Source organism: Pelobates fuscus, chromosome 11 (assembly GCF_036172605.1).
Source record: "Pelobates fuscus isolate aPelFus1 chromosome 11, aPelFus1.pri, whole genome shotgun sequence".
In the NCBI taxonomy this organism is placed as follows: Eukaryota; Metazoa; Chordata; class Amphibia; order Anura; family Pelobatidae; genus Pelobates; species Pelobates fuscus.
Window position 1 is genome coordinate 107156611 of NC_086327.1, and position 27811 is coordinate 107184421.

The 27811-nt window shown below is 41.1% G+C and overlaps 1 protein-coding gene and 1 long non-coding RNA gene across 2 annotated transcripts in view; both read right to left on the minus strand.

Moving 5' to 3' along the window:
• SSU72 (SSU72 homolog, RNA polymerase II CTD phosphatase) overlaps positions 1-27811 on the minus strand; it is a 75512-nt gene that overhangs the window by 17867 nt on the left and 29834 nt on the right. The window contains exon 2 of the mRNA XM_063436416.1: positions 23815-23958. Coding sequence (XP_063292486.1) covers positions 23815-23958 — 144 coding nt within the window. The remainder of the gene's footprint in view (positions 1-23814; positions 23959-27811) is intronic.
• LOC134577304 (uncharacterized) lies at positions 14004-15082 on the minus strand. Its single transcript, XR_010085980.1, has 2 exons — positions 14526-15082; positions 14004-14494 (listed from the first exon to the last, which is right to left on the minus strand). It is a non-coding gene; the product is annotated as an uncharacterized LOC134577304 (long non-coding RNA).

Below are 27811 nucleotides of genomic sequence, written 5' to 3' on the forward strand. Positions count from 1 at the left end.
TAACCATATCATCCGGACAGTTTGCAGTCTCCTGGATGCTCGGGGTCCGGCAGGTTGCCGACAGTGTATGAATTATAAAGAGGGGTTGGGGATAACCTGGCTGTCGTGGTCCATATTGGTTCCAATCACAAAATCACAGGAAAATGGAGGGCCCTAAAGAATGAGTTCAGTGAAGTAGGATGTAAACTGAAAAGGACCTCCAAGGTAAGATTTTCAGAAATATTACCTGTGCCGCACGCTCCAGAAAAGGCAGCAGGAGATTAGGGAGGTTAATGTGTCATGGAGTAGGAAGGAGAGTTGTCTTTAAAAAAGAAATGGGCTGATTTTACACTTTGGTACAATCTTTATAACCGTAAGAAACCACCGAAATGGAAGGCGGTCTTCAGTGCTGGGGGACAGGATGGCTAGAAGGTTGGAGATTTTAAACTGGGGAGAAGGGATTAGGACAGAAAGGAGAGTGCCTTTGCTCAGCACAAGGGAGTGGTGATGTGGGGAGGGACAATATCAGAACAGAGCAGGTATGTAATAAAAACTCACATTAAGTACAAGTGACTCATGATAATATTAAATGTATGCTTACTAATCCAAAGAGCTAACTAAATAGGGGAATTAGATGCAACAGCATACACTAATATAATATGCATAACGGCAACATGGGATAAGACATGGCTGGGCAGTTAATGTAAATTGTTACATATTATCCAGGAAAGATAGCGAAAACAAAAGAGGTGTTGGGGAATGTTTATGTATGTCCACCATGAATTTAAGTCAAATATTAAGCAAGTAAAATGCAACGATGAAATGTGGAAGATTTATGGGTAGATATCTGCTTGGGGCAAAAGGGAAATCAATTATTGGTTGTTATAAGTTAGAAACCAGCTAATGTTAATATTGATAATGAAGAATCATTGGGAATATTGCACATCTCGGTAACACGTTAATTATTGGAGATTTTAGTTATCCAGACATAAATTGGCATAAAGGGACTAGTAGTTCAACAAGTGAAACCCAGTTTTTGAACCTGTTAAATTCACACCTTCATGTCACAACTGGTACAAGCACCAACTGGAAAGGACATGTTGATCTTTTCACAAACATTCAAGTAGGGGAGGCACTTGGGAAATCATCACAGTATGGTGTCTTGACAAACCAAGTACTGTATACTAAAATAATTTTAAAGAGGCCAATTTCAATGAGATAATGGCAGCTTTACACCACATTGACTGGTGGAATTCACCAGGAATGAATGGAATAGCTCCAAGCAAATATTACAAGGTACACTCCTCAGTATGTACCATTCGGTAATAAAAAAAAAACAAAAAAAAAAAAAAAACACATTGGTACCAACGTGGTATAGTGGGAAAATAAACCAAGAAATTAAAAATAATAAAAGGGCATTTAGAGCATTTTAATCAGACAAACGGCATCCTATATATAATATTAAAAAAAAAAAGCCAATATTACATGCAAAAAGGCAAAAATATTGGCTAAACTAGAAAATGAGAAAGTAATAGCCAAAGAGAGCAAAACCAATCCCACAAGCTTAATTTTTTTTTTTTTACACAAATAAAAAAGAAATGTAAAAATCAAAGTGTAGGTACACTGAAAAGGGAAATTGGAGTGTTAGTCAATGAATACCAGGAAATAGAAATTTTAAATAACTTTTTCCTCAGTATATATTAAAAGAACACAATTGTCAGTATTCCTTTAGGTGACCGACCTCCCTTCAAACATGTAGTTTACTTTTTTCCAGCGCCTACCCGATCCATGGCGGAGATTAAATTTGACAATTTCAGCAAATCCAATGCTTTTCCATAGAAAAGGACTGGGAGGCTATTGAGGATGCATGGCAAAATGCCACACTGCACCAATCAACATCTGCTCAGAGACACACTGATTCAATGCATCTCTATGGAGAGCTTTCAGTGTCTCCATGCAAAGCGTGGAGATTCTGAAACTTAGTGCTGCACAATGTTCAGCACGGACCTAGGAAGAACCTCTATTGGCCATCCGAGTGACTGCCACTAGAGGTATTACAAGGCAGTAAACACTGCCTGTTTTCTGAAAAGGCAGTGTTTATATTAAAAAGGGACAGGCCATAGGCACTATAACAACTACATTAAGCTGTAGTTCTGATGACTTTACAGTCCATGCGAAGAGGAACCTATGGTAAAATATATGTAAATGATTGCTGCAAAAAACGTGCAGAAAATGTATTATTGGATGACTCAAGACAAAGTGCTCAAGAAAGTTAATATTAAACTCCGGAGCCTGACGGTATTCACCCACAATTACTTAAGAAGTGAAGTGTTGAAATATGTGAACCTCAGTTTTTAATCTTTCAAGATTATTTTCTTTTAGGAATTGGAATCAGAGGATTGGAGGAAGGTAGATGTGGTTCCTATATTCCAAAAGGGTTCAATCTTTGCCTGGAAATTATAGACTTGTGAGCTTAACTTCTCTGGCTGGGGAAGTATTTAAAGAGTTAAGACATAATATTCAGGAATTTATTGGGAAGAACATTGGCAAAAATCAGCAAGGTTATGTCAAACTAACTTAATTGAAGTAGAAGTATAGATCAGGATGATCTACTTGAATTTTAGATAGTATAGCACTAGAAGTGTAGAGGCAGGTTACAAAATAAAAGGAATGGAAAAGGTTTGTTATGAAGGGGGGGCGCAATACAAACCATAGCACATAAGTTCACGCATTTAGATTTAATTTAAAGCAAGGGAAAGTTTTTTGGTTTTTTTTTACAGTAAGAACAGATGTAAGAATGTTAAATTCTCTGCCTGAAGAAGTGGTCTTGTCATGGTCTGTACAGATACTTAACCCCTTAAGGACTGGACTTTTTTTGCGATGTTGTACATTTGCGACCAGGCATCTTTTTGACACTTTTGTGGTGTTTGTGTTTAGCTGTAATTTTCCGCTCTCTCATTTACTGTTCCCATACAAATTAGATATTGTTTTTTTCAGGACAAAAGGGGCTTTCTTTACATACCATTATTTATATAATCTCATCTAATTTAATTAAAAAAAAATGAAAAAATATGATGAAAAATTGAAAAAAATACACGTTTTTTGAATTTTATGTGAAAAATCTTTTACTCATCTACAAAAGCGAATGAAAAAAACTGCTAAATAGATTCAAAATGTTGTCCTGAGTTCAAAAATACCCAGTGTTTACATGCTTTTTGCTTTTTTTTTGCATGTTATAGGGCTATAAGTACAAGTAGGAAATTGTGGTTTCAAAACATACATTTTTAAAATGTATCAATAGTGACATTGTAACACTGTTATCTGTCATAAATTGCTAAATAACACCCCACATGTACATATTTTTTTAAAAGTAGACAACCCAGGGTATTCAATATGGGGTATGTCCAGACTTTTTTAGTAGCCACTTAGTCGCAAACACTGGCCAAAGTTAGCGTTCATATTTGTTTGTGTGTGAAAAAGTAAAAAACTAAATTGAACGCTAATTTTGGCCAGTGTTTGTGACTAAGTGGTTACTAAAAACGACTGGACTTACCCCATTTGCAATACCTTGGGTTGTCTTCTTTTGCAAATGGTATGCCATCATGGGGGTAATTCTCATTCCTGGGCTACCATATGCTCTCAAAGGCAACGTAACCAACCTGGCCATTTTCAATGTAAAAATATTTGACCTATATATTTGACCCTGTAACTTTCAAAAATGCTATAAAACCTGTACATGGGGGGTCCTGTTTTACTCAGGAGACTTTGCACACAAATATTAGTGTTTCAAAACTGGAAAATGTATCACAACAATTATATCATCAGTAAAAGTGCTGTTTGTGTGTGAAAAATGCAAAAAAAGTCACTTTCACTGACAATATCATCGCAGTGATATGTTTTACTGTTTTGAATCACTAATATTTGTGTTCAGCGAAGTCTCCCGAGTAAAACAGTACCCCCCATGTACATGTTTTAGGGTGTCGTAGAACGTTACAGGGTAAAATACAGTGATAGCAAATTCAATTCTCTGTACTTTCGGCCTGGGTTGGCAGGCAGGTCCCTTAAATTGCAATCAATAAAATAACTTAATTATGTAAAAATATTACCTAAATACGCACGTAGAATTTAAATATATATGCATATTTATATATTTGAAGTCTACGTGTATATTTATATAATTATTTATGTAATTTTGTATATCGACATGAATAGTTCGCATTCTTTTTATTTATTTAAATATACATAGATATATATACAATTTCATTCTAAGTGTATTTTGATATAAATATATATATATTAATATCAAAATACAGAGAATAAAATTTCGTATAGATATATAATTTTTTTCAATTTTTTATTATTATTTTTAATTTTTTTAATTTAATTTAAATTATTTATTATTCGTATTTTATAATAATATATATATACAATATATATAATTATATATATTATATATATATACGTGTGCAAATTAATTATAAGTGTATTTTTATATTAATATATGTACATATTAATATAAAAATACACTTAGCATGACATTATATATATGATATATAGATATATTATATAGGTATAATATATGTCTATATATCATATATACACATATATAATAATATATATTTTTTTATTAACTATAACTTTAAATTTTTTTATGATTTTACAGTTGCAGGGAGACTGCCTGTCAGCACAGACAGTCCCCCTGCAGGCAGAGTCTAGGACACCTATTGTGACCATGTGGTCGCCCTGTTGGGCGATCACATGGCCCCAGGGGTCCTAAACCGCCATGGGGAGACTGTCTGGGCTGCAGGCAGTCTCCCCACACCGGGAGCACCGCCGATCGCCGCCGGGGGAACGACGGCGATCGGGTAAGTACATTTTAAATTTAGGACGGTTCAGGACCGTCGTCGGTCGGCAACGCAAAAATGCCGATGACGGTCCTGAACCGTCCTGCGTCCTCAAGGGGTTAAACCACAATTGAATGAATATTTTCAAAAACATAATATTCAATAATATTTTTAATTTGTGAGGCAATAGCTTCCTGATACAAGGAGAGATATAACTAATTCCAGGGTCAAGAGTAAAGTTTTTCCTAGTTTGTTGCAAAATTGGAAAGGGCTTCAAACTGCTTTTGAGCCAAACATAAGAGGCAAAAACCCCAAACATATATAAGAAAGGCTAAACTTAGACACGTCTCTTTTCAGCCATCATCTTACCATTTAGATATTTACATGGCCTACGTTCTACTCTGATCTCTGAAATTGACAGATAGGAATTTAAAAGACAACGTTGTCACGCAGACGACTTCCTCTCAATGAAGTGGTCTGTGTGTTGTCTTACTGTCCTCTTAACACTGGAATGTAAAACATTGCAGCTTTAATAAATATTATATTACAGGGTTAAGTCCACCTCTAGTGGGTGTCAGTATGATATGAAGGCGTCGATTCAATGCTTTCTTATGGGTGAAGTTTGAATTCGCGCAATTGCCCGGCCTGCGCTTTAGGCCTCCAATACTTCACTATGACTTAAAAGTGCTTTGTATTGATTTGAAACAATTCTCCCGATACATACATAGACACCACTTTGTGTGAAAACTAAGTTTAGATTATAATCCCCTTAACTTACACACAGTGGAATAGTGCAGCGCTAGGCAGAAGGCTTACCCTTATAATGTGGGTCGTTGCTCATATATAACCAGAAAAAAATATAAACAGAGAAATACGTGAGTGCAATATTGTTAAAAAAGCTAATTAACACAAAAAATTAGAGAAATTAATGCTCACAAATCAAGAGCCTTTTAGACGTTATGGCTCTGAACGTATGCGCTTGCTGTGCCTTTAAGGTAGCAACAGTAACCTTCTCATTTGCCCCCTTCACTTGTTCAAGTGGAATAGGTGTACATGGAAGACATAAGCTGGTGGCAAAAAGTAGTGCAGATGGTAATAGACTCTTTAGGTTACAACTTGAAAGATAAAATAAAAGTTGCTCACCTGATTCTGGAGCCTATAAATAACTGGCTCCAAGTTTGTGCACTTACTTGCCAATATCTGGAGTGGCAAGGGACCCCCTTTAAATCAGCATGGAACAGATGGTCCAAGAGGATAATGGATTTATCAATTGAGAAAGCCTGCACAGTGGGCGAAACGCGTCTCGGACGCCAAGAGGACATATTTTTACATATTTTTTTTAGTTGATATACCTTGTGTGGAATTATTTGTTTTTATCTCCATGTTGGAGTATTTTTTATTTTCTGTAATAAAACGTTTTTTGATAAATCCACTATCCTCTTGGGAGCGTGAAAGCTACTGAGACAGTTTACTTCTCTAGGTTCCGCTCTTCCCCCCCACCCCCCCCCCCCCCCCCGCCCCACAGCAAAATAACTAGTGAACTTTTTAGTTTGACACGAGAGGAAAAAAAAAACCCTACTTGTTAGATAGAATCTACATGTTTGTGTACTTGAGAGACATGGACAATTTGACATGTATAGCTACATAACAAATAAAAAACTAGCAGCTGTGTTTTGCCTTTGGTGCGTCAACACAAACAGGCATTTTTAATGTGATTTAATGTGACGTTGAATTGCAGGAAGGAAGAAAAGTATTTCTTTTGTTATGGGCAAATGCAAATATTACAAGTTTTAGAATGAAATGTTGTATTTCTTAAACTGTGTACTTTGTCTTTGAGATATTGCAAACTGACAAGATGTTAGAAATGGAACAGATTGTTTTTCATAGATGTTTCTTTAAGCAATAACCTCAGTGCATATTATGTTTACGCCATTTTGTCCAAGACGAATTACAATAATGCATAAACAAGCTTCAAGGCTATGCTACGACTCTTTCAGTACGTAATATACTGTGGTAACCTTAGTAGATAAGGATGTTCAGACTTTAAGATGCCATCTTGAACCAAGTCAGGAAAATTTCCATGACGTATACACTTTAGTTATGGCCTTGTATGTTTGCCAAATTAAGGGAGGTCCTAAAATGAAGTACCGTATTTATTCGAGTATAACGCGCACACGTGTATAACGCGCACCCCTAATTTTCGATTAAAAAAAAAAAATCGGTATAAAATTTTATACCGATTTTTAATCTAAAATTAGGGTGCTTGTTATACTCGAATAAATATTCGAGTGGGTGCTCGATAATACCGAGCGTCAGAGCTGGCCGCGGGTCTCGCGAGATTTACACAGGGAAGCTGGAGGAACTGCACGGAGGTGAGTAAACGCTTGCTGCCCGCCCCCCCAGGACCGCCGGGCTTGTAATGAGCCCGGCGTTCCTGGGAGGTATATTTATTCGAGTATAACGCGCACCCCTAATTTTAAATTAAAAAAAATCGGTAAAAAAAAATTGCGCGTTATACTCGAATAAATACGGTAAAAGAAGTCTTACCTTTTCATATATGAACTACGGTAACCCTAAAATGGAGACACCTAAGGTATAAATAGGTGTATATATTTGCAAGCATTTAATCTTATAAACTCTGCTATAATGGATTTTATATGTCTATATTTATATAATAAATATCTAGAAGACAAAACTATTGCTTCCAAGACAATCCTTATTTTATATTGTATTCTCAATTATTTATATATTTTAAATAGAGGATCTCTTACACCAACTATATAAAATTATGGCTAAGATATCTGTATGGTTAGCCCTACTAAGTTCTATGCTTTAAGACATAGTGGTAAATAAGGGAACCAGCCGCGGTTACACTATGACAGTGGCAGCCAAAAGACATCAATGCCATCTTTGTAATACTTTCCTTGTGTGTACAGCCCTACAAGACACAATTTGTTACTTTCTCATGCAAAATGTCTGTATGTGGCACATTTCTTAAGAGTGCAGACAAGGAATGTCTAGTTTTTTTAATTTTTCTATTACATACAAGTATTGATACACCATAATCTACAAACTAAATCCTATTACACAAAAATAAAAAATGTAAATATCCCAAGCACAATAGTTTATGCCTTCTGCACTTCTTATGGAGCACAGACCTACACCACCTATCTTCTTGTACTTAGCGCATCACAACAGTTAACTAGAACACTGCAGCAGTTTTTTTCACTCTCCATCTAATGTCACACAAAAAAAAAAATTGTTATCACTGCTTGCAGAAGTACTTGTTGAATGTGTATTAGTTCCTGTAAGTACTAAAGTTAGCAAGGTAAGAGAACATGACATTTAACCCCTTAAGGACACATGACGTGTGTGACAAGTCATGATTCCCTTTTATTCCAGAAGTTTGGTCCTTAAGGGGTTAAAGGAAAATTACAACTTGAAATCTCTGTATATTTAGTACAATGGAGTGTTTTTATTTTTATTTTATAAATTTAATGGGACACTCCACTGTTCATTTACAAAAATAAAAGATCACTATTTAGTAGATTTACCACCATGAAAACAAGAATTCATTTTATTTTTCATTGGGGGTGAATGAAAAAAACAAACAAAAAACCCCAGCTATTCTAACTCTGCGTACACTGTCTGTGGCTGTCCAATCACAGACTTCCCAAAGCAGCTCAATGTCAAGTCTTTGCAAGCCAGGTTCTCTGGGAATTTTTCTGCCTTTTAGCTTTAGTTTAGCTCCACTGAGCAAACCAAACCAGGAAGAATGCAAGACTGGTTGTCTGTCAGGGGGAGTAACAAGGTTAATTTATAAAAGTGCCTATTTCTCAAGTTTGATTTGTATCTTTGATGACACATCAATATGTTTTTGTACAACGTCTGCAAACATGCAAAAAAAAAAAAAGGCCTATTTCTATTGAAATCTGCTCTTTTTGTAACATGGGAAAAACAAATATATACACATAAATCACTTAAGAAAGCTGAAGTGCCGAAGGTTTGTGGCCTGGTCCTTTAAATTACCCTTTTTTCCCCACTGTCAAGCCGGGCCGCCATCAGGGGGTGACAACAGTTAGGGTTGTCATAGGCCCCATGTGTAGCGGCTGAACTGCCGCCGGTGCAGCTGCACCGGGGCCCACACACTGGTAGGGCCCACCAGGTGGACGAAGCACTCAGGGCCACCCGATGGGCTCTCTCTTTAGGGGCCCAGTTAGCGTTGCGGCCGTGCAATAGTGCGACCGGGCCCCTTTAAAGAAACAATTGCAGCCGCACCGCAAGAGCTGCTGGAAGGAAGTGACGGCAGCTCACTCCACGCAGGAGGAGAAAGAGACAGGCCGTGAGAGCCACCCTCCTGCAACGAAAAGTTACATATGCATGCCTGCCACTACGTGTGTGTATGTGTGTGTATGTGTGCACACGCGCATGTTTGTCAGTATTCATGTGTATACCTGCCTGCGTATATATCTGCGCGTGTGAGCCTGTCAGTCTAATATAAATACATATACATACATGCGCGCGTGCGAGCATGTCTGGCAATAGGTATTCGTGCGCGCGCGTGCGAGCATGTCTGGCAATAGGTATTCGTGCGCGCGCGTGCGAGCATGTCTGGCAATAGGTATTCGTGCGTGCGCGCGTGCGAGCATGTCTGGCAATAGGTATTCGTGCGTGCGCGCGTGCGAGCATGTCTGGCAATAGGTATTCGAGCGCGCGCGCGAGCATGTCTGGCAATAGGTATTCGAGCGCGCATGTCTGGCAATAGGTATTCGAGCGCGCGCGCGAGCATGTCTGGCAATAGGTATTCGAGCGCGCGCGCGAGCATGTCTGGCAATAGGTATTCGTGCGCGCGTGCGCGAGCATGTCTGGCAATAGGTATTCGTGCGCGCGCGCATGTCTGGCAATAGGTATTCGTGCGCGAGCATGTCTGGCAATAGGTATTCGTGCGCGCATGTCTGGCAATAGGTATTCGTGCGCGCGCATGTCTGGCAATAGGTATTCGTGCGCGCGCGCGCATGTCTGGCAATAGGTATTCGTGCGCGCGCGCGCATGTCTGGCAATAGGTATTCGTGCGCGCGCGCGCGCGAGCATGTCTGGCAATAGGTATTCGTGCGCGCGCGCGCGAGCATGTCTGGCAATAGGTATTCGTGCGCGAGCATGTCTGGCAATAGGTATTCGTGCGCGCGCATGTCTGGCAATAGGTATTCGTGCGCGCGCGCGCGCATGTCTGGCAATAGGTATTCGTGCGCGCGCATGTCTGGCAATAGGTATTCGTGCGCGCGCGCGCATGTCTGGCAATAGGTATTCGTGCGCGCGCGCGCGTCTGGCAATAGGTATGCGTGCGCGCGCGCGCGCATGTCTGGCAATAGGTATGCGTGCGCGCGCGCGCATGTCTGGCAATAGGTATTCGTGCGCACGCGCGAGCATGTCTGGCAATAGGTATTCGTGCGCGCGCGCGAGCATGTCTGGCAATAGGTATTCGTGCGCGCGCGCGAGCATGTCTGGCAATAGGTATTCGTGCGCGCGCGCGCGAGCATGTCTGGCAATAGGTATTCGTGCGCGCGCGCGAGCATGTCTGGCAATAGGTATTCGTGCGCGCGCGCGAGCATGTCTGGCAATAGGTATTCGTGCGCGCGCGCGAGCATGTCTGGCAATAGGTATTCGTGCGCGCGCGCGAGCATGTCTGGCAATAGGTATTCGTGCGCGCGCGCGAGCATGTCTGGCAATAGGTATTCGTGCGCGCGCGCGAGCATGTCTGGCAATAGGTATTCGTGCGCGCGCGCGAGCATGTCTGGCAATAGGTATTCGTGCGCGCGCGCGAGCATGTCTGGCAATAGGTATTCGTGCGCGCGCGCGAGCATGTCTGGCAATAGGTATTCGTGCGCGCGCGCGAGCATGTCTGGCAATAGGTATTCGTGCGCGCGCGCGAGCATGTCTGGCAATAGGTATTCGTGCGCGCGCGCGAGCATGTCTGGCAATAGGTATTCGTGCGCGCGCGCATGTCTGGCAATAGGTATTCGTGCGCGCGCGCGAGCATGTCTGGCAATAGGTATTCGTGCGCACGCGCGAGCATGTCTGGCAATAGGTATTCGTGCGCGCGCGCATGTCTGGCAATAGGTATTCGTGCGCGCGCGCGAGCATGTCTGGCAATAGGTATTCGTGCGCGCGCGCGAGCATGTCTGGCAATAGGTATTCGTGCGCGCGCGCGAGCATGTCTGGCAATAGGTATTCGTGCGCGCGCGCGAGCATGTCTGGCAATAGGTATTCGTGCGCGCGCGCGAGCATGTCTGGCAATAGGTATTCGTGCGCGCGCGCGAGCATGTCTGGCAGTACGTATGTGCGCGCGCGAGCATGTCTGGCAGTACGTATGTGCGCGCGCGAGCATGTCTGGCAGTACGTATGTGCGCGCGCGAGCATGTCTGGCAGTACGTATGTGCGCGCGCGAGCATGTCTGGCAGTACGTATGTGCGCGCGCGAGCATGTCTGGCAGTACGTATGTGCGCGCGCGAGCATGTCTGGCAGTACGTATGTGCGCGCGCGAGCATGTCTGGCAGTACGTATGTGCGCGCGCGAGCATGTCTGGCAGTACGTATGTGCGCGCGCGAGCATGTCTGGCAGTACGTATGTGCGCGCGCGAGCAAGTCTGGCAGTACGTATGTGCGCGCGCGAGCATGTCTGGCAGTACGTATGTGCGCGCGCGAGCGCGTCTGGCAGTACGTATGTGCGCGCGCGAGCGCGTCTGTCAGTATGTATGTGCGCGCACGAGCGTCTGTCAGTATGTATGTGCGCGCGCGCGTCTGTCAGTATGTATGTGTGCGCGCGCGTCTGTCAGTATGTATGTGTGCGCGCGTGCATGTCTGTCAGTATGTATGTGCGCGCGTGCATGTCTGTCAGTATGTGTGTGCGCGCGCTTGTCTGTCAGTATGTGTGTGCGCGCGCTTGTCTGTCAGTATGTGTGTGCGCGCGCATGTCTGTCAGTATGTGTGTGCGCGCGCTTGTCTGTCAGTATGTGTGCGCGCGCATGTCTGTCAGTATGTGTGCGCGCGCATGTCTGTCAGTATGTATGTGTGTGCGCATGTCTGTCAGTATGTATGTGTGTGCGCATGTCTGTCAGTATGTATGTATGTGTGTGCGCATGTCTGTCAGTACGTATGTGTGTGCGTGTGCGCATGTCTGTCAGTAAGTATATGTGTTTCAGTATGTGTGTAGCTGTATCCCTTTTGTATCAGTGCGTGTCTAAATTCCTGTGGGCAGGGTTTGGAGGCGGGCCAGGTCTTGAGCTGTGTTAGGGTTAAAATTACTGATGGCAAGACAGCTGTTGCTCTGCAGCCCACTCCTCTCATGGTGGTATCAATAATGATCTCAGTCCAATCCATTGAGTCTAAGAGAGAAGCACTCACTCTCACAAGTGCAAAGAAATGTGGTGCGGGATTGGCTTTTTCAGCCACTTCCAGCACAGAGGTCACTGGATCAGCTGCAAATCTGTAAGACTACTACTTTTTTGCTGCCTAAAAAGGAAGAGGGGGGGGGGGGGGGGAGGGGAGGGAACATAGAAAAAGCATGCTTGCAATTTCCTATTTTTCAGTTTCACTTTTTTTTGGATGAATTGTTCGTATGCTTTTTGTCCACCCCCCCAAATATTAGCACATTTATACAGCTGAAAAGTAACAAAATCAGTCTGGTAAAACAGACTATGCAAAATTTCTAAAATGCTTTCATTTTCATGTAAGGAAAACAAAAACAGATTTTTGAAGCATTAGATATATATACTCTGGTCTTAAGTTAAAACTGAACTTGTCTTGGTGCACACATGTATATTAAATTATCTTAAAATCTTACTGATTGTTTACGCTGAATTGTATAAAAGAACCCTCCCAAACCCCTAACTTCTTAAAGTTATGAGGGAATAAGTGTCTGGGCACCATCCTATTTTCAGGGGTCAAACTGTTGCAATAGTTTAGCGCTGAAGTTGGAGCCCATCACTGGGCAGCCACACAGAAAAACAGTACGCACTATTTCTCTTAATTGAAGTCCAGTTATAGTCTGAAAGTGTCAGTTGATATTCTCAACCAATCACTCATCCTTATACAGTGGAGGAAGAGAGGACGTATGCCATGGTGCAGGGTGCCTGACACTTAAGCCCATACTGGTGTTTAATAAATTTATAAGGCTAAGAGCATGCACGGACACAACACTCCCCAATTTAAAAAAAAAAAAGTGTCTGTGGCTTTTAGAAATTTTGAGTCCCTTATCAATCCTCTGCATATTTAAAAAAAAAAAAAAACACAACTTTTTTTTAGTTTATTTGTGAAATATTTGTTTTTGCATTCCCCCCCCCCCCTATGGATGAAATAAATATTCTGGAGTTTAACAGCAGGGGAAAAAAATAGGTTCCCGATTAGTGGAGCTGTTCCAGGTCAGAGAGTGTGATGCTGACACTGTGTGTGCAAGTACAATTACTTTTAACTACATTTTTGGAAATTATAAAAGTGGTGGTTATGGCAGTCACTTTCTGCCATTGTGTTTCTTTAATACTCCTGTTTTATCTGACTGGGCATTATGGAAGCGGAGTATAAAACTCAGCCCAAAAAGTGAGACAGGTCTTCTTCCCCAATAGAATAAATTGAAGTTACCTCATCAGCAGATTAGCATATACACCTCCATTTAGGAGAATACTTAATATTTTGATTTACTAGAAGAAACTGTCAATGCACCTTTATATTGCACGGGCTGGGGGATTTAAAATATCCTGACACAAAACGAGGACAAGTGCTGGAACAACAGGTCAGGTATCAGACCATTTTAAACCCACAAACTGAACCATAGCTTAGTGCTTACTGTCGTGTTCACTCAAATCTTAAAAACACAGAATAATTAAAAAAAAAGTTGGCTGAAGTGGTTATGGTGTCAGGAAGGCCCCAGCACCCCTCGCAATAAATACTCAAACCACTTGATGCCTACCTCATCTGTATCTAGATGCTTCTGCAAGGAACACCATTCTATAATGGTTTGATTTACTCTGAGAGGGCATTCCTGTCACCATACCCTCTACAAAAGGTAGTTATGGTGCTTGAAGTGTTCTTTTTAACAGCCACAGCAAAGAAAAGCTGCTCTATCATTTGAAAGAGGGTGGATACAGGGGGAAACTAATGCTTAGTTTTATAAAATGGAAACTTACACTTTACATTGTTATATATTTTATTAAATAAAATCAATTAAGACATAAGATTTACAACGAATAAAAGATTTCATAACTTTATAGTGGTACTTTATTTTGTCAATTGCTGGAATTTTCAAAGCTCTGAACAGTATTTTACAAAACATGCTCACTCTTCTGCTTTCCTTGACATCAGTTCAAGTACTGGCTGTAAGAAACAGGGCAGCGCACAAAGCTTTAGAAGGTATGAACGTGCTTGCAAAGCTACTGAGAGTGGGGCTGGATTAAGCACACCACAGTCTAAAACTTGTGACATTTTGAGCAGAATGCAAACATCTGTATACACACACACATACATTTGCATGTACTTTGGCTTTTTCTGTGAGAAATGCCACAGAGCTCTGTATATCATTAACAGGAAACAAGATTAGATGAACTCTGTTAAAAGAACCGTTTTAAAAACACTTTTTTTTTTTTAAAGTTAGAGGTCTTCATTTCCCTATTAGACGCCCCTCTTTTACATTTAAAAGGAAAAAAAAAACCACCACAAAAACAAAAACTAACTTCTAATTTTACCTGTAATCCAGGACTGCGATATTCCCCTTGCAGCATCCCCCTTGCAGCATCTGTTCTGCCTCAGATTATCAATGCTGATGATTTCAGTCCAATGCAGCATTTTAGAAAGCATCAGGGGACCAAGGGCACGTGTGCAGAAATTGCTCTTTGAGAGGCAGTGAATACACTGAGCATCCACATGCCGTGCTCAACATCGAACAAGAAAACGTTCGAAAAATTTCCAGATCCTCAATGACTATTCAGCTCTAGCGGCTGAATGTCTAACAGCCACTAGAGCCATAATTTCAGACACATTTAGACATAGCCATTTCTCAGAAGTATAAATTATTTACACTGTCGGTTGAGGGTAAAATTGACAACATCCATGCATCAAAACCACTTCATTATGGTGAAGTGGTTATGGTGATTAGAATGTCCCTATAAGCTTTTAAGTAACTATCATGCCAAAGTTGCGTTTATGTACCATTTCTAACTGGGAGTCCCTAAGGGATCTGCAGCCTCCGACAGCTGACCCATTCATACAATGAATGGCTTTAAATAATGGATGAAATTGATTTTGCAAATGCTGAAGATTGGTCACATTGAAAATTCCAGCCTGCGTCTGCCGTGCTGCAGTGTGCGTTTAGAGAAACATTCGCCCTATTTGGACTTTACCGAATAACCCTGACTATATATTAATGTTATACCATGAAACTGCCCAGAACTGTGTTCAGAATACAAGTGAATAAAATGTCCAGGGTTTAATAGGAGGGTACTCAAAGAATACGAACAGGATTATGTACTAAACTAAGAACTCAAAGTGAATATCAGATTTTATGGCACTGTAGCCCAACTTGAAGCATAGCTATAGGTTTTAATACGGGTATTGAGGCTTAAATCCTATTATCCATGAAGGAAAGAAATCTAAAAGTCACGATAATAACTGGAGTACTGCAGGTAACATGAGCACTTCAGTAATATAAAGTAGTCATGGTGCCTGGAGTCTGTATATGCAGGGTTTTGCGTTGAAAAGCGGCACATACACAGAGTTAGAGGACACTGAGCCTGGCAGGTAGCCAGGTAAAAGTGTAAACCATTGAAAAACAGTTTGCCTTAAAGGGACACTATAGTCACCTGAACAACTTTAGCTTAATGAAGCAGTTTTGGTGTATAGAACATGCCCCTGCAGCCTCACTGCTCAATCCTCTGCCATTTAGGAGTTAAATCCCTTTGTTTATGAACCCTAGTCACACCTCCCTGCATGTGACTTGCACAGCCTTCCATAAACACTTCCTGTAAAGAGAGCCCTATTTAGGCTTTTATTGCAAGTTCTGTTTAATTACGATTTTCTTATCCCCTGCTATCCCCCTATGTTAATAGCTTGCTAGACCCTGCAAGAGCCTCATGTATGTGATTAAAGTTCAATTTAGAGATTGAGATACAATTATTTAAGGTAAATTACATCTGTTTGAAAGTGAAACCAGTTTTTTTTTTCATGCAGGCTCTGTCAATCATAGCCAGGGGAGGTGTGGCTAAGGCTGCATAAGCAGAAACAAAGTGATTTAACTCCTAAATGACAGTGAATGACAGTGAATTGAGCAGTGAAATTGTAGGGGAATGATCTATACACTAAAACTGCTTTATTTAGCTAAAGTAATTTAGGTGACTATGGTGTTCCTTTAACAGAAACAAAAACAAAAAAAGTGTGTCCATTTCTTGAGCTGTGGGGGTGTCTGCATGTGGAGGAGTCCTGTAAAAACCATGTTTAATTGTTACTCCGATCAAAGTGGCCCTGGACTGGTTATCAAGAAAATACCCTATTTCACCTGCAGCATCAAGTCACTGAGTATTAAGGGACACAGACAAAAAACAAGAAAAAACTATAGAAGTTGCAATATTGGCTAATTTCTGGACCATAGAATTGATCCCAAAGCAGAGGTTATGGAGTTTGTTTAATGAGGAGACATTCAGTGATAAGCCACTAGAAGCGGCACTGTCATGCCGAACTTACCTTTCTTTAATCGATTCCTCTTTGCACCCGCTGTCAGGATCTGTTCATTTCTTCCTGTCGGTCTTAAAATTTTAAAGAAAACTAGAGCGAAGTAGGGACTATGTCTTATGGAGGTTTCCTATGGCCGACCAGCGGAGGAGCAAAGTGTGCTTCATTTCCGGTGGTCAGAGCAATTTTCCCCACAATTCTCACCCTTCCTCAGGTGTTCCCGCAAAGCCTCCTTTCACTTTTCCCAAACGTCAATTAGACAGAACTCCAGCAAAACTACCGAATTGCGTCCCAACAGAAGGAGAACAGTTTCTCCATTCGTGTTAGGACGCAATTCAGGACTTTGTTTGGATCGGAATTTCTAATGAATGAAAATCATTTCTAATAAAACTCCGATCTTATTAGTGCCGCAGCTGCATCTTGCAGTAGCTTAGTAGATGGCTCCCTAATACGGTGGGAATTAGGGAGTTATCTACCAAAAGACTGAATGGTCTTTCAGCCAAATTTACCAATACTAAGTAAAATTATTTAATATTCGTACATTCTGCCCCATCTCGCTATACTGCAAGTAGGGGCATGTCTACTAAACAGTGAGCAGCCAGTGGCTGCTCACTGTTAAAAAAAAAAACCAAGAAAAAAAAACACCAGTATCCCCCCCCCCCCCGAGCGGGGGATATTAAACTGAAGGGGGATATATTGTGATCTAAATGAGAATGGGGGAGGGGGATCCGCCCCCACCTGTAGCTCAGGTTTTTTTTTTTTTAAGTGAGCAGCCATTGCTCACTGTTTGTAGACATGCCCCTACTCGTGGTATAGCAAGTAGAGCAGAATTTACTAATACTAAGTAATCTTTACTTAGTATTAGTAAATTTGGCTGAAAGACCAATTTAGGTCTTTCAGCCTTTTTGTAGATAACTCCCACGGTATTGGGGAGCTATCTACTAAGCACGAATAGTATCAGAATATTCATTCGAATGAGATTCCGATGCGAACAAAGTCCCGAATTGCGTCCTAACATGAATGGAGAAACTGTTTTCATTCTGTTAGGACGCAATTCGGTAGTTTCGCCGGCGTTCTGTCTAAATGACAGGATGTTTGGGAAAAGTGAAAGGAGGCTTTGCGGGAACACTGAGGAAGGGTGAGAATTGTGGGGAAATTGCTCCTCCACTGGTCAGGCATAGGAAACGTCCATAAGACAAGTAGTCCCTACTTTGCTCTAGTTTTCTTTAAAACTTAAGACAGACAGGAAGAAATGAACAGATCCTGACAGAGGGAGAGAAGAGGAATCGATTAAAGAAAGGCAAGTTCGGCATGACAATGCCGCTTTAAGTAGTTGGCAAATCCATCATGGAGTGTTTGAAATGTCATCTAACACAGGCTAGTCAAAAGATAACCAAGTGTGTAGATGTTTAAATTCAACAGGGGAGGGCTATAACAAAGTAAGATTGTATTTCCTCCTGCCTCTCTAACTTACTCCTGTTAAAAATTATGCAATTCAAATCTAAAAAAAAATATATCCGGGTCATACAACAGTTTCAGCTCTAGAAAAATCATCTGCTTTAAATTATGTCCATCGAAGTTTTAACTTGATACAATAGTGATGCAGGTAAAAGGGATTAAAGAATATTTGAAGACAAGAACAAAAGGAAGAGTGGAAGGAACATATATCAAGGCAGAATAATGAAGTTTGAAGGAAGAATAAAGGCACATCCAAGCACCATAATCACAGTGAATTGTTGTTGTTACGTTGCAAGGAGTTCCATTGTCCCACCCATTGTAAAGAGACAAACTGTTCCTTTAGAGGGCCAGACATTCTGAGCCAAGACCGCAGGACTTAGCTTGAGACAGCAAACATTAGCGCCTCTTTAGGAAGTAGTGTAAGTCAGGAATGGCTCTCAACTAACCCCAGGTAGAAAGTCAAACCGTTCTAGAATGATCTAAACAATTAGGCACCATAAATACAGCAGCAACCGGTAGTGGTTATCATGTCTAAATAGTTTACTCCATGGGATATCTGAATTAAATAAATTATGGAACAGATGAGAAAATGAGAAGGTTATAAAATGGCAAGTAGGGAAACAGGCTTTAAAAAGAACAAATTGTAGGATCTATATTTCTCCAACAGTGCTAAATATACTTTCGGTGCATTGGGAAGTCTGTGATTGGGTAGTGACAGAAAGTCTTAGAGTTATAATAGGTGGCTTGCGAAGGCTTCAGACAAGATATTTGCAGCTGTTCCAAGATGTTTAGTAGATATACCCCAATATAAACTATATACTAAATAGAGCCAGTGATTTGTATTTTGGCAGTGGAGTGCCCCTTTGACGACAATTATAACCCCTATTATTGCCAACATGCAGATACATGGGCCAAGTAGGGGATCAAAAAGGTTTGTTGCCTGGTCCACCACCCATTAGTGTAGCAAGGGACCACAGAGTTTGCAATTTCAGGAAGTTACTGGGAGCTGTGAAGTAAAAAACAAAACAAAAAAATGGTCCTTCTGATAAGGAGAGAGGTCAAGACGAAAAACAAGGAGGCGATATACCAGTAAACACAGGTAGATAACTGCATACTCCAGAGGTCAGTGGCAGTATAGTATAGGACCCAGGCAGACATTAAGGATGCGAGCAGTGGACACTGGTGAGCTAAAATCGAGAATGCACATGCAAGAAAGGGTTGAAGTGGGTCAGAATACAGAAAAATAAAGCCCAAAAGGTTAGGAGAAACCAAGCATTAAGAGACTTAAAAAGAACCACCAGAACAGCTGAGAAGCACACAAATGGTGGCTGCACAGTCCTGTATTTTGCTTGACTTGAATTCCTCATTAACGAACTCAAAGCTCTATAATAATAATAATAATAATATTTAAAAAAAAAAAAATAGCCTTTATGCATATTCCTGGTATGAGGTAATCCGTGAGTCAGGTACACTGTGTGCTTATTGACACAGTCGGTTTTTAATGAAGGTGTGGCCTTTTGCAAAGTCTTGAAAATCTTGATCTGCTACTGTAGTTTTTAAAGTTGCACTGTCAGAGTCTGGGGACTTTGACAAATTTGCAGAGACCCCTGACTGACATCACTTCAGGGGGTCCGGTAGCCCGTGAAGGAACATACCCGAACCTGTCCCGTGCAGGTGCAGCTATTTTCATCCAGTGGGGTCCTCTTCAGCACTGATGTAATGCACAAGAGTATAGCATTGATGTCTATGGAGGATACCGTGGTCACTTACACTCTGCCCTAAGTCTAAGAAAGTCAGGAGGAGGAGAAATACAGATATACAGAAGACTTTGTCTCTTGACTGGGTTGGAATTTCAGCAAAATTCCAGTCAAAATTAGTATTTCATAAAGATTTTATCTGGCAGTGTCTCTTTAATCCAAGACCATGCATTATAAATAACACTAACTTATAACTTTAATATTACCCGAGCAAGCTTTTTACATGAAAGGGTTTATTATATTGCAAGGTGCTGCTTACGAAATGAAACTAGGAATAAATGTTAGTTTAAACAAATCACACAAGTAAGAGCATTTAAAGGAAATGGTTCTACTTGGAAGAAAATAAAATTTAATGTAGTCTCATTTTGCAATAAATAAGGTAAAAACTATTTTATCGAAAGAAACAAACACCATAGTGTCAGGAACACAAACTAATATTCCTGATCCTATAGTGTTTAACACACCGGTTCCCGTAAAGCAAGTAAAACTCACCTTATTTCTGGGCCCACCTTCAATCCACCTACTTGACTACTTGGCTGACAGATCTCAGCTAATCACAATGCTTTCCCACAATGCTTTCTCCTCCTCAGCCAAGGAGGAGGGCCGGGGGATGGAAACAAACACCACCCTGGCCAATCAGTATCTCCTTGAATCAATGCACCTTTATGGGGAAAATTCAGCGTCTCCACGCTTTGCATCAGTGCTGCATACTGGCCATATGAGGAGTGGTCACTGGAGGTTTCCCTAGGCTGTAATGTAAAACATTGCTGTTTCCAGAAAACATGGAAAAAAACAAACACAGAAACAGCCAAGACACCAGAGCAACTACATTAAGCTGTAGTTGTTTTGGTGACTATAGGGTCCCTTTAAAATATAAGTGCATCTACTAACTCACTCCGTGGGGCAGCCATCTTTATCCCCACCCCCTTTGAAGAGAAGCATGTTTCTGCTTAAACCAGTCAATTTGAAGGTCTGACTGCCAGACAGTTGCACTGAATGTCAGGTTACACAAACACGCCAGTTCTTTAATTCAAGAATTGTCTGTTCAGATAAGCAGTTTCCTATCAAAGAGGACTACCCCCGTAACACAAAGGTAAGCCTAGAGATGCAGTGGTAAGAGAAATATATCACAAATTGTACACTTTTACGATTATTGATGTGTTGCACTAATTGAGTGGAATGACTATATTAGACATTTTCATTACTGTACTTTTGTATCACTAGGCTTGCTGTGAGAGCTGTAGTTATTTATATTGGCAAATCACTAGTATATAGTTGCCCACCCATACCTGTGCTGAATGGAGATATTGTAACAAAGGTCAAAGGTGCTTGACATTTGTGTCCACAACCCTTTCAGCTTAATCTAACTTATCAAATTCATAAAACAAACTCGTTTGGGTCCCCCCCACCCACAGGGTCCCACTCCCGCCGGGATCAAGAGGGGTTAATCACTTACCTTACTCCAGCGCCAGGCTCCCTCGGAGCTGGGGACTCTCCTCCCTCTTCCAACGTTATCCGCCAAATGCACACGCACAGCAAGAGCTGTGCGCATGCGTGTTCAATCAGTCCATAGGAAAGCATTTCTCAATGCTTTCCTATGGCAGCAGCGTCTTCTCACTGAGAAAATCACAGTAAAAAGTGCGGAAGCGCCTGTCAATGAGACAGCCACTAGAAGCTGGATTAACCCTAATGTAAACATACCTAATGTAAACATACACTGCTATGTTTACAGCTGCAGGGTTAACCCTATATGGACCTGGCACCCAGACCACTTCATTGAGCTGAAGTGGTCTGGGTGTCTATAGTGGTCCTTTAAAGAGCAACTACTTTGCCAGGAAAACAGATGTTTTCCTGGCACTATAGATCCTGATAATGCACCCCCTGCCACCCCTCCCCCTCCCCCCCACCATGGTGCAGTCACATACCCGAGTCCAGCGCTGATCTCCGTCTGTGCTGGTTCAGGTTCCGCCTCCGCACACCACAGCTGGTGACAGGGGACCTAATGCGCATGCATGGGGCTTGCATTGGGACCTCATAGGAAAAGCATTGTATAATTATTTCCCATGGGGATTTACATGATGCTGATGTCCTCATGCATGGCGTCCTTAGGCGACCAAAACCGCACACAATATGGTTGACATGCACACTGACCTACTACTACCTGAACAGCAAGAACTAATAACTAGAGACATTGTAGATGAAATTGTGTACTTACAATATGTATCAATCACCATTAAAAAAAAAACAACAAAAAAAAAACCAAACCCCCCCCCCCTCTTCCTCCCAATTATGTTGTTGAGGAGTAAAAAATTAAAACCTACAGAACTATTGCCCAGAACTATTGCCCAGACAAGGTCAGGCAATGTTTGTGTCTAGAATAAAATCATTCATAATAGTACATTTGCAGCTGTCAACAGGCAAATGTGCATTGGAATAGAACTGCAATGAAGCATTGCAGAGTCTCTAATTATGCTACCTTGCGGTTCTTGGCAATTAAGTTCACACTATATATTTAATGACAAATTGAGGCCACAATTGCCTTTATCACCGTTTTACACTCACCCGTTTCCCGTTGAGTGTATCCGGTTTCTCATACTTAGGAGAGTGGGATGGGGAGAGGAACACTGTTTAACCTCTCCTAAGTCCAGCAAGTGACAAGAGTCATAAGCCTGAAATTCACCAGGTCATCAGGCAGCACTGTATCCCCTACACTGCTGTTCTAGGCAAGGTATCTTGGGCAGATATACATGTATGGGAGTCAGTAGCAAATGGGATTTGGGCAACATAGAAACCTAACGTTTTTGTGGGCTCAAGACGATCCCAGGCGCCTTGTAATCTTGGTACACCTCTGCTGGTCCACAGACCTCAGTGTACAAAGTTACACATAACGACATATGGCGGTAAGAATTTGTCGGTCATCTGGCCCTCTCTAAAGAGTTTGTGTAATCCTAACCTATAATATACTGAAACCCAAGTCAAAAGACTATTCACCTAAATAGTGACCCCCCACAAGGAAATGGTGGCATCTGCATCAAGAGTAGCAAAGGACATACCTAGTATAAATCAATGGGTTATCAAATATCTCAGAAGTTATATTAAAGTAGATACATTTAAACACTGACATATATACATGTTTCCTAAGACCGCTCTATAGTTTTAGCCTTGTCAGTAGCTCCTGTTGAAATCTAATGATTTTCGAACATATTGCTTCATTTTCTTAGACATGAAAACCTATCTGGGGAAAAAAAAAAAATCTTTAATATTTTCTGCATATAATTTAACTTGCAGATATTGTCTCGCCACAGCCAAGGTAGGGGAAGGTGGTTTTGGTTCAATGGCATAATGCATTTGTGAAGTCTTTAATAGTCTCTCAATGAAGTATCCAATATCAACTAGTGAAATTCCTGCTCAAAAGTAGCTATTGTAATGTGACTTGATAACCTTTATTCCTACTGTGGAAAATGATTGGTCAAAGAAAGATCTATTTACTCAACTATAGCTTAATTTGCTCAATGCCTGTAACAATGGCTACACCATAAGTAAACAGATCAAAAAACATCTAAGACCTGAAATTATATTTTTAAAAGGAGAGAGAGAGAGAGGAGGAAAAAAAAGGGTGGGGGAGTAATGAGTTACTTGGTTGTTAGACAAAAGCTGAAATAAAAACTATCGCAGACTGGTCTACAATCGGAGGGGGAAAAAAAATAAATGTAAGCGATTTTGTAATGTATACTTACGCTTTACTAAACACTCCGAGCGAGGCACGATGTAATACTTTGAGAATATGTTACATATTAAATCTATTCTAACCAGTAGTATTGGGATAAAAATAAATAGGTCATCAATGGTGTATTCTTGTAACATCTGAAGTACCTAAAATCTGATTTAAAAGTATGCTAGTAAGACATGCATTATTAATAAGGTCAATTTGTGACTGAAGTATGCTTAGAATAGATGACAATACCAATGTTATACCTGGCTACTATCCCATTTGAATAATAGCTGATTTTACACCTCTGAGTTGAAACCTTTTTGGTTTAAATTAAATGCATTCCACTGGGATACAGTTCTTTGTCTTTCTTAAGTAGATCATTGTACATCTGTTCATATGTGGTTTTGAAATCGTAAACATTTGGCTTGTCTGGTGCTGGTCCGGGAAGCTTCACATGTGTTCCTGTTCCAAAGGATCGCACATTAAATGATCGTTTGCTGAAAAACACAAGGAGAAAGAGCAATTTATAAAACAACTCAAGTATGCATTTAATCAAACATATGTAACTGTCCTATTTTAAAATATGACTTGAAAACACTGGTGCCTATAATTCATGGGGATGATATAATCCATGTGAAATACAGGATTTGAGAGTTTCCTGAGAAAGTCCTATGTGTAGCTTTATGTATATAAATATTCACCCCCCCCCCCCCCCCTCTTTTTAGGCAAATGTTCAAGGGATCCTATAGTGCCGGGAAAACAAACCAGTTTTTTTAACATTGCAGCACTAATTCCAAAAGGGTCACAGCACCCAGACTACTTCATAAAATTTAAGTGGTCTGGATGCCTACAGTGTCCCCTAAACTCAACTAAGAGCACTTAATCAGTGTGTAGAATTGACACTAAATATACAGAGTCAGAAATCAAGACACTAATTTCACCAAAAGGGCTCAAAGCCCAAGGTAGCAGATACAGGTAAAAGAGCACTCAGCAAAGAGTTAAAAAAATCCAAAGAAATGGTGTTTGGATACTTATGACATTATACAGTCTACCGGTATTAGTACAAAATAATAGATATTTGAGGGCATACGTGGAAGGCATTTAGTCTTTTGGTTTCTAATATTTTGAAACCTTCTCAATAGCTTGCTGCTACCATTTTCTACACATTGACAAATGCAAACATGTTTTAATCAGGATCTCTCACCAAATCAACCCACAGAACTATACCAAAAGAATATAGCATATTACATAACATAAGAGATGTGAAAAAGGATTACAATATGTCCTTGAAGCGCATGCACCCAGTTTTGCTTACTTAATGCAGTGTGCCCCCCAAAGATATCCCCATTTAAGCCTTACCCTTTTTGTTAAAGGAACACTTCACAACCATTAAGCAATTTAGCCTGCAGAAATCTTTTAGGTGTTCTCATGTTATTATATTATTTATATAGTGCCATCATGTGTCATTTGTCACCTTATATAAAATTACAAGGTTGCACCCAAAACGGCGGTTTGATCTCTGTAGCTCATTGTGTTTAACATTTACTCTTTTGGGTAATCCTATTCGCATCGTGACCTCATTTTTGGGGGGTCTGGTCCAATCTATCCATGTTTTAATTCCTTTTAAAAGGTGGCTAAGGGGGGGCAAGCCACATAAATGGTGGGTTTAACACTACAGGTTCAGGAATACATGTTTCTGTTCCTGACCCTAGAGTGTTCCTTTTAGAACAGATTTTATTTACATTAAAATTTGGAAGGTGATATTACAATCCATATAAGCCATGGTACACATTGTAGCAGAGGAGAAATTAAAACATTGGGGAATAGTCTCAAACTTATGAAAATATTTCAAATGAGGAGAGTCACCAATGTAATAAGTGTTTCCACAATGATTGCCTCACATTTTACAAAACACTAATAAATCCTTCTATGCAGCCTGACAGATGCAAATGGCAGAACTTACTTATGACTGACAAGGGCCAAGATGGAGGTGCTGGTTCCATGACAGATAGAACTGCAGTAGCCTGTAGTTATATCAGTTATGTTTTATTTTATCTAGCTTTTCCATTCCGTATCCTCTCCTGGATCTTAATGATTATACTACCACCTTTGACACCTGCCAATATTATGCTTTTTTCCTTGTTCCGGATCTCAGTATGTACGTGCAGCCATTTTGTTATCCTCTGCCTGGATATCTGCAGCTTTCCTTCAGTGGTACAGATTGTGGGTAAATGTGAATGGCAACTAAAACAGTACTCTGCTTTAAAGGGACTATATAGTCACCAGAACAACAGCTTAGTTCTGAGGTGTATAGTATGTCCCTGTAGGTATTTTAGTGTAAACTATGCATTTTCAGAAAAAAGGCAGTGTTTGCATTACTGCAGAGGAGTCACTCAGACGGCCACTAGAGCTGCTTCCTGGTGCAGCACTGACTGCATGGAGACACTGAATGTTGTCTGAGATTCATTAATCCACATTCCCCAGGATGTACTTGGAAACCAGAGTAATCTGAATGTACTTTTCCTGGTTAACCATTTTATTATTCTATTAGGAGATGCTGATTGACAGCACTTTGCTATGCTTGTGCAATAGCCTCCCAAATGCTTTTTTAATACTTGGTGGTTCCCTATATCAGCTGAGGGCACAATCTGCTTAATAAAATATGCTCTGTTTGCCCATTGTTACAAGCAAGGTTAAATCCCTGTTAAATCCACACTAGGATATACAGGTATCAATAGATGCCTGGGGCTGCACTCTTTCAGCTAAGGTCATTTTTAGTGACCCCAAACTGACATGTGAGCTGCATGCAGTGCTGAGAGACAGCACTGCATATAGCCCTTAAAATTCATAGAGAACACTGCAGCTGAGCGATCAAGCTCAGACACAGTAATTCTCTCACTGGATCTGGTGATTGGGAGACCCCAAGGGTCTACAACAAGGACAGTCTTAAATTAGAGGGGCAAAGATTTAAAAATAATATCAGGAAGTATTACTTTACTGAGAGAGTAGTGGATGCATGGAATAGTCTTCCAGCTGACGTGGTAGAGGTTAACACAGTGAGGGAGTTGAAGCATGTGTGGGATAGGCATAAGGCTATCCCTAGACTTAAAGGGACACTCCAGGCACCCAGACCACTTCTGCTCATTGGAGTGGTCTGGGTGCCAACTCCCACTACCCTTAACCCTGCAACTGTAAATATTGCAGTTTTTCATAAACTGCAATATTTACATTGCAGGGTTAACTCCACCTCTAGTGGCTGTCTATTAGACAGCCACTAGAGGTCACTTCCTGGGTTCTAGCACAGGTTTCCTGTGCTAGAGCGTCGCTGGACGTCCTCACGCTGTGTGAGGACCTCCAGCGTCGCTCAAAACCCCATTGGAAAGCATTGAAATGATTTTTCAATGCTTTCCTATGGGGAGACGTAATGCGCATGCGCGGCATTTCCGCGCATGCGCATTAGGTCTCCTCGGCCGGTGAGCGAGATTAGTCTCGCCCACCGGCCGACGTAATCACTAGGAGGAGCGTCGCGGAGGCGGAGACAGCGGCGAGGGACATCGCCGCTGTCCCAGGTAAGTGACTGAAGGGGTTTTCACCCCTTCAGTAACCGGGGATCGGTGGGTGGGAGGGAGAGGGACCCTCCAGTGCCAGAAAAACGGATCGTTTTTCTGGCACTGGAGTTTCCCTTTAAGATAAGGCCAGGGACTAATAAAAAGTATTTCAAAATATTGGGCAGACTAGATGGACCGAATGGATCTTATCTGCCGTCACATTATATGTTTCTATCTCTGAACCGACCATTCATGCCTCAATTACATTTTGATCAGTGCTGGACTTTTTCAGTTGTCCAACCCCGATTGCAATGCATTGGGCATACTATAATCAATGCTAAAGATGGAAAGCGGTCATACTAGCGGCGGTCGTGATCCTGGAGTCTGTCTGGGAAATCAGATGCATATCTCAGCTAACCAATTTCTCCATGGGCTGGGACCAATTCTGATAATGGCAAGAGGTGGATTAGAGAAGGCCTAGCACAGCAAAGAACGCAAGTTTTTACCCTTTCTGAGGGGTTGGGGTGGAGTGGAGTCTTTTAAATGGTGATTTTAACATTACAGGGACAGGAATACATGTGATTCTGACAGGGACAGGAATACTTGTGCTTCTGATCCTATATTGTTTCTTGAAGGTTGGTTTAGAATTAATTTTAGGATTGGGGTCAGATTAGGGTTTGGATTAGGGCCAGCAAGGGAATTCTACGAACACTATTATAGGGTTAGGATTAAGGTTAGGTTTATTCGATTTCTTTTAGAATTAAAGGGAAACTCCAGTGCCAGGAAAACAATCTGTTTTCCT